The 7,845-nt window shown below is 36.2% G+C and overlaps 2 protein-coding genes across 2 annotated transcripts; one reads left to right on the forward strand and one right to left on the reverse strand.

Annotated features, from left to right (window-relative positions):
* The first annotated feature begins 294 nt into the window (after window positions 1-294).
* LOC118437003 lies at window positions 295-1,759 on the forward strand. The gene is made up of 7 exons (XM_035855741.1): window positions 295-399; window positions 471-546; window positions 638-841; window positions 938-1,155; window positions 1,222-1,384; window positions 1,467-1,567; window positions 1,649-1,759. The coding sequence occupies exons 3-7, from the start codon at window positions 772-774 to the stop codon at window positions 1,697-1,699; spliced, it is 603 nt and encodes a 200-aa protein (XP_035711634.1). The 5' UTR covers window positions 295-399; window positions 471-546; window positions 638-771; the 3' UTR covers window positions 1,700-1,759.
* A 4,235-nt stretch (window positions 1,760-5,994) lies between these two features.
* Window positions 5,995-7,575, reverse strand: LOC110854854 (ervatamin-B). The gene is made up of 8 exons (XM_022103281.1): window positions 7,483-7,575; window positions 7,247-7,376; window positions 7,017-7,177; window positions 6,848-6,862; window positions 6,683-6,764; window positions 6,397-6,629; window positions 6,220-6,323; window positions 5,995-6,154 (listed from the first exon to the last, which is right to left on the reverse strand). Exons 1-8 carry the CDS (start codon window positions 7,573-7,575, stop codon window positions 5,995-5,997), a joined length of 978 nt encoding a protein of 325 aa, XP_021958973.1.
* Window positions 7,576-7,845: the final 270 nt, after the last annotated feature.

Below are 7,845 nucleotides of genomic sequence, written 5' to 3' on the forward strand. Positions count from 1 at the left end.
AAAACTAACGAGATTCCTAATGGGAATTCCTGGACCCTGTACACAGTGAAAATTGTTATAAGCTATAGTAAGTAAATTTGCATACATAATTTTGGTACTAATTATTTTCTCTTTTGGACTTATAATTCTGTGGAACTACGCTTGTTAATTTGCATTAATGTCTTTACAGAAAAATACGATGAGGCCCAACAGAAGACCTTACGAATGGAAAAGGATGAATCGAGTAGTGCCACGGAAGACCTGGTCGACACACGTAAAATACGCAAATGTCGACGACCGGCCAGATTATCTGATGAGCATCAACGTTCCTCCGACGACGACAATAACGAAAGTCCTGTGAAAAAGAGTAAAAAAGCAGCAGGCCAACCACACTTAGTTGCTATTAATTATCCCAGTCTAGTAAGAGACAATAGAGACACGATTCGAGTTTAGAGAAAATTTGAAATGATTATAACTATTTTTCCTATTAGTTGTCACAACAAGATGAACGGACAGAATCTCGATCTAATCTGGATGACTCTTCAACTTCTATTGAGCATGATAAAGGTGACTTATTTTTAACTCTTTTTAACTGTTTTTATTTTTAACGTTATTTTACTCTTATTTTTTAGTTCTTAATTAATATCATAATTTCCAGATTCTAATATTGCTTTGGAAGTTGTACTGCCAGTGGGACGTGATTTCACCGAGAATGCATTTGCCAGCACGAATTCTACGCCAACATCTTCACGAACTCTCGTCAGCCGTGACTCTCCAGCTCAACATTATAAGATGGCTTCATATGAAAATACAAACAGAGGAAATTCGTCCAATCTTGCTGCTGAGACAAATATGAATTCCGGTTCAAATTTGCATTCCAATAACCTTAACTTAGTTTTGAATAGAGGCCTGAATATTTAATAAGATGAATATCTGTTAATCTTGTCTATTTTACCAGGTTTTGAGGGCCAAGTCATTCGGAAATTGGATTTTCTAAGTGCAACCGTTAATCATCTCTGTGACGCAGTCAACTTGCTTGTGAATCGCCATCAAATTGAACAAATTGAGTACAAGGAAAATGCGTTTGATCTACCCATTTCAACCACAGGGGCAATGAAAGTCGTTGAGGATGAGTTAAAAGCATCGGAAAGAAGAGGCGACAAGAAGCAATCACTCGTAAATTTTATTTTTATATCGAACATACTGTCCAAATTTGTGTACTACAAAAGAAAATTTCTTTAGGTTTTTCATCTCGCACTTGGTGGAGGGCGCAAAACCCCTGATTCGACATACCGAGTGATGGCAGAATTAATGACGAATGAAATCGCGGCACAATTTAGCTACGAAGGAAAGAAAGGCAAACTCTCCTTCTGTGATTTTCCCCTCATAAAGGCGTCGGTTTTGGGTTAGCAGATATATATAAATTGTAAACTAAGTAATGCCATTTTAATTCAGATTTTAATTCTTAATTAATTCGTTATTTCCAGCCGCAGTAAGACGGAATGTTGGAGATGCGAAAGGAAACGATATTGAAGACGGGATAAAATACTGGTTGAAAAAGGGACCGGAACGACTTAAAAGAGAGAAGGTAAATAATTCACATCTCAAACCATAGTTTTTAAATTGTAGTGTTGTATTTCTATTAATATATTTAATTAATTATCTGCAGAAAAGTAATGCAGTTCCCGGCGATGCTACTGCAGAAGTTAATATTATATAATAATCACTAGTATACGATACAATAATACACAAGGTATATGTTGTTTTATAATCATAAAACGTGATAATGTTTGAAAATTTATTCAATAAAATAAACATATTTATGATTCTGTATATATGCGTAATGCACATTTAATTGATCCTCAGAACGTCCCATATTGGTACCCATATTACATATTTAGGGACCTTTGGTACCTCGTAAGCACGTACTATACACATATATCGGGCGACAAAGTACTTGAAATAGTGCGTACCAATTTGGGACCAATTTGGAACGTATAACGCAACGTACTCACGTCCAAGTGAGACGTTCCTGGTACGTCCTAAAGTCTATAAATGGTAGACTGGGCTTATAGTCAGCATTATGGGTGCAAAATTTCAATTCGCTAGTCCAAATGGCGCCAGAGATATATGCATACGAAAAAATAGTGCTGTTCTAAAACCGCCCAAAACTGCATAAATTTTACGTTTCAGAATATTTTTAAAACCTTCTAGAATTGTGAATTGTTTATGGAATTTTATGTGGGTGGTATGAAAATTGTTGGCATCTATGTGGCTTTCATAAATAACTCGAAATTTCCCAATTTTTTTTTAATTCATTTCATACCAGGTGGATTTGCACGAAAAAAGCGTGAATAAAGTTTGTTTTTGGGATAAATGAAATTTTATAAATCACAATAGCTGAAATTTTTTCATGTTTATTAGTTTAGAAGTTAGAGGAGACATTACTGATGGTAATGCAAACAGATTTAGGACTACAAATGTTTAATTTCGTGTAATGGAGGTACTTGGGAAAAATTAGCGAAATTTTGACGAATTGGGGGCTGTTATAACTTTTACTCTGAAACTCTACCCAGCTATTTTTTTATCAAAATTTAAACTGCATTGTGTACTACAGACATGGGCTCACACAATTTGCTATTTCCTGGAATTTCTAGCCTATCAGCGACAGCTCCATATCTTTTAACCGGGTAATTTATGTCTGAAACAAAAAAAAAACATCATGGTTTTACTGTGGGGTTAGTTGAAGGTCTGCTTTTTACACTAGAGACTTGAAATTTTGAACCCATAATGCTGACTATAAGGTGAACAAATTGTAAAAATTTCTATTCAAAATTTCTACTAGCGCCAAAGATATTAAAGGTCAAAAACGTTCTCACGGATGTGGACTACCCTCAGTAGATAGGTACTTCTGTACAAGAATCTAAGAATACATTAGTGAAAATTAAACCCATTGAAAAGCGAAGGTCAAACTCCGACCTTAAAATGCCATGTCTCAATTGCTTACTTACATAATTGCACTTACTAAATTGGACACAAATTATAATGTACATAATTTTCATTTCGGAAATGGGTCAAAAGTATTTATGAAGATAGTCAGGCAATACATTTAAAAGTACTACAGTACAGTAATTTAAAACTTTTCGGAATCATGTCGAAATCTTTAAGCAATTTACGACTTAAAATGGACACAAAACTCTTAGTAGTATCACAGTTACTTGGATATTTTCCTACATCAATTAAACCTCAAGGCCATCCTGGTTTGAAAATCATTAGTCCACTCGTTCCGTCCATTGTGTTCTGCATTTTTGGAATTGGCAACACAATTATCTTCATTGCGGGTGGGAAAGGTCAGGTACATCATCGAGACTCGGAAAATGGTATCTCATTATTTTCGAGCACCATGTATTCCACCGTTTACCTGAAAGGGCTGGCCCACATTTTTACGATCGTGTTTGTTCGGGTTACACTTTTGTTTGGACGTGAACAACTGGCAAGATTTTATGCCGATTTTACATCCTTGGTGGAATGTTTTTCATTATTTCGGCAGAGCTCCAGCTTGACAAAAATTGTACCTAAGGTTCGAAACAGGTTTGAAACTCGATTGATGATGGAAGTCATTTTGCTTGGGTTCTTTTGTCTTGGATTCATTACGGACTTGTGGGCAGCATACTTTGGGAATCCAGTGGCAGGTGTGTATTTAAATGTTTATTAATGATGGACTCGATGATTCGTTTTCAAAATCTGTCCATTTTTAATTATTTCCTGGGTCTAGGAGCTTATTTTATATTTTTGGACGAAGCATTTGTGGGGGAGGTCATTCGCAATTTTTAAAAAATATGGACCTACGATTTTGACAGTTGCTTAACTAGGAGATCTCAAGTTTAAGAAGCCTCCAGAAAAATTGCAACCCGTCGAATCAAAATTGGTTTAAGAAACTAGATGAAATTCTATCAATCAACTATAAAATTGTCGCCCAAAATTTTAAAATAAATTCCCAGAGCACGGAAATTATTAATAAGAAATTTGCCGATTTTTGCAATTTTGACGATGGTGTCGAGTCCTATATTAACCTACATTAATTGTTGAAAACTTACATGTTTCAACAAAAGCCTAATTTTAACCAAATTCTGACGTTTTTGATAATGACATAATTACAAAGTTACGAATATTATCTTTCTATTTATGCATATTTATGTAGCAACCCTCTCCGTATTTTTTGCCGTCATTCCATCCACACTTGGCTACATCCACGCCATCTTTCCCTACCAACTTGTCTTCTTTCTCAACTGGTACTTGGAAGTATTGTACGGCCTTAAAGAATCTCACTTTTCCCTGGTCTCCACAAGAATTCAATTGTATCACCGGCTATCCGCAAATGTGACCTCATTCGTCCGACTGTTCGGAACCTGTATCGTCATCGATATGGCACACAGCGTTATGCGAATAATATTCTGCGCGTACTTTGTCTCATCGCTGGTCGGCGAACCGACGGCCAGCTTGAGGGGAATGATGTCCGACATTTTAACTGTGGCGGGATATCTCTACTTGATCTTTATGATTTGCAAGAAGGGATCCCAACTTGGGATTGCGAGCGGCGAATTTATCAAAAGTTGCGAAAGTGGATTTACATGTGGTCAAAAAGTTTTTGGAATTGGTCAGCTGCAAGTTAGTGGCCTTAAATTGAAGAAGATATGGCTCGATACGGACTATTTTAGGGTGAATTTAAGCCTAATTGCGCCGGTAAGTTTAAGTTTGCCAATAAAGCCTCGTACTCAGGACGAACCTATCGTTCTTTTCTCAATTCTTGCTCAACTTTCTAAAATGCAAAATCCGTCCTGCGTACTTGGCTTAACAGTAAGTTACTAAATGGCTAAGCAACTTTTGTGATTTTTAATAGATTGTGGGAACCATGATGACGAACTTGATTGTGTTGATGCAGTTTCAAAAGGGGGACAAGGCATAAAAGAGGGTTATGCATTAGAAATATCGATAATGTATACAAATAGTTTTGTATGTACAAAGAAATGTATTCTTTAACCATTTAATTCGTAACGAAGACAATTCTATATAGTGTTTTAAGAAATTGCTTAATTCATGAGAAGAACCGTGTAAATTCGTCCTTAAAAATGGTGGTTAAGTTGCAACACCAAAATAATTACCGTTTCCACAAAAAGTCATTGATTTTTTCCGATTTTATCGCCGTTCCGTAAAATCTGTGGGGATTTTAATGGATTTTGTTCTATGCCGATCAAATGTTAAGCATTTGAAACGAAATGTTGTACGAAATGTTGAACATTTCGTACTATAACGTAATGTTAAATTTTGGATCTTTCAGCTTTTCTAGTTTTACTAAAACTACTGTATTTCTCCTCTCGCATCATGACCACAACATTCTTATAACGTTCCCGTATTAAGCCATTTTTTTCTATTTAAATAACTGTCCTCATAAAATAGTTAATCAGGGGCCATGTTTCATTTAACCTTAATATTGCAATTGATCATTATCTTACAAAAGTAACTGCATTGTACTTATCTAGTTTACAGGCAAATATTTTCACAATTTATAACTCTGTGTGTAGTAACAAGTGAAAACTTTTTTCAAACTACAGCCGAGTTTCTATGCAGTATTAATATTAAAAAAGTCATTTACGGGGGGCAAAGTAATTAGCACAATTTTATGTATGTACAAAGCAGATCTTAAGCCAGTTCGCAATAAGATTCAATTTAAATTTTTTAAATGTCCAACAAGCAATTGTCCGTTGTGCAGCAATCCCCTAATTTGTCTAACGTTTGTTTTCTCGAAATCAGATTATTTATGTACATTCGGTATTTATCTTAGCTAGAGTATTTAAATAAATTATTTTTATTTTCATGCCTAGATACAGGACAAAATGATTTTTCACGATAGTATGTCATATAAGCAAAGAGTTAACTGAATCGAGTCATAATTTATTTCACATTTAACTCGCGCGGACAAAGCAAAGGAGGTTGGCTATTCTTTTTTTCATAATTTCAAATGATTATGGGGTATGTGGCAAAGCCCTGACTAATTCCGCAGTCCGTGTTGTTAGCCTGACCAACCGGAACGTAACCAAATCCTTTATCTCCCCACCCAACATCCCAGGAATTTTTAATGATCCAGTATTGTTTGCCGGTAGCATCTGCTCCGTAACTGCAGGGTAAAATTTTATGATTAGTTGTCGCTTTGTGTATGCTTTAACTAGATGTGCAACTTGCCCAACAAGCAATACAGAGTGATCCGCTGCCTGGCGAGGTTTACATGAGATGTATCCCGTCGAATAGAGTGGATCCCATGACTTAGCCGACACAATAGTTGCCAACTTTTAGAGAAATAATAGCTTCTTGTATCAATGTTAACTTATTTATCTACTGCTTAATTCAATGGGTACTTACTGGTCCGTGAGCTACTAGAAAAGATTTAATAGCGTCATCAGGGGCAGGCATTGTCAGTCGCTCATACCCAGAGAGTTGTTGCACTACTGGAGCATTTGCGCCACCACAGGGTCCTGCCGTATCACAGCACCCAGACGTGTATGGATAGTCAGACTCAGCTTTACTGCCTCCATGCTTTTTCAACCATAAGAATCCAGTTGAAGGCCAACCTCCCTCGCAACCGGTGTCATAGACTAAAGGATGGAAATATTAATATTTACTAGATATGGAATGAACGTTTACTTACTATCGCAGTCCAGCAGTTGTTGCACGCTCAATGTGACCGGAGAACGGCCAGCAATTAATACTTGACTTTCAATAGCTGACATCTAATAAACATAATTTTAGTACAATTTTCCCTCTAGGTGAAAAAAGTACGTATTAATCTTATTTACACTAGCAAATGCCCAACAGCTGCCGCAATTGTCTGAAATATTAAAATTATACAATTTTACATAAATACATTCATTTATAATAGATAAATTTGGGTTTTGTGCATATTATGCTTAGAAGAATAGCGATATAAACAAGCTCATATATTTCAGACGATGTGTATGCACCTTGGTATCTCACTGGGAAACTTGATTCGTCGACCTATAATCAAACGCTGCTGGTGGCAATTCCCGGGTGTACCGTTCGTGAGAAGCCGAACGTCTGGAATCATTTCTGTCTAATTCTGGTTTCAAACCGTGGTGATGTTGATGAAACTCTTCGGGGTCTTGGTCCGCAAACTGGTTGATTGCTGCGTCAGCATGGTTATAATCGTTTGTTACCGAAACAATAGACATGATTAAATTGTAAAACATTTTACCTATCTTGTATTGGACTTCCCCTTTCTCGAACTTTTTATTATGTTCGTCCACACGTGCTGCATTTTTGTCGAATTTGGCCTTCGCTTTTGCCTCCGCTGCTCTGGATTTAAACTCCTTCCTATGTTGTTTCTAGATGTTTTAGAATTTAAAAAGTATAACAAATTTGAATAATATGGTTTTGTTAGGTTGTTATGTATTTATACAATTCTCTTATTTATGTGTGCTATGCTCAAACCTTAAAAGCCACCCAGTCGGGTTTGTCTGCAAGCAGCACTTCAGAGAAGACTGCCACCACGAGCAAAATTGCTAAAACGTTGAGTCGTGCCATTCTTGTCTTGACTGAACGGTACTCTTTTCGCAACATTGAAGATGTGATTCTTTTTATATGGAACTACACGGTCCTAAAATTATGTGCAACAAGCATAATTACTCCATTAAACTAATCCTTTCAATTATGTGGTACGGCGCGCAATATTTAATTGCTGTCAACTTTACTTAATTGGTCAATAAATTGGTTAATATTCTACCAAACTATTAGTAACATTTTTTCAATTACGTTACAAGCACCCGCCGTTGGATAATTTGTTTGCGATTTGCG

The sequence above is a fragment of the Folsomia candida genome, unplaced genomic scaffold, assembly GCF_002217175.1.
Source record: "Folsomia candida strain VU population unplaced genomic scaffold, ASM221717v1 Fcan01_Sc011, whole genome shotgun sequence".
Classification (NCBI taxonomy): domain Eukaryota; kingdom Metazoa; phylum Arthropoda; class Collembola; order Entomobryomorpha; family Isotomidae; genus Folsomia; species Folsomia candida.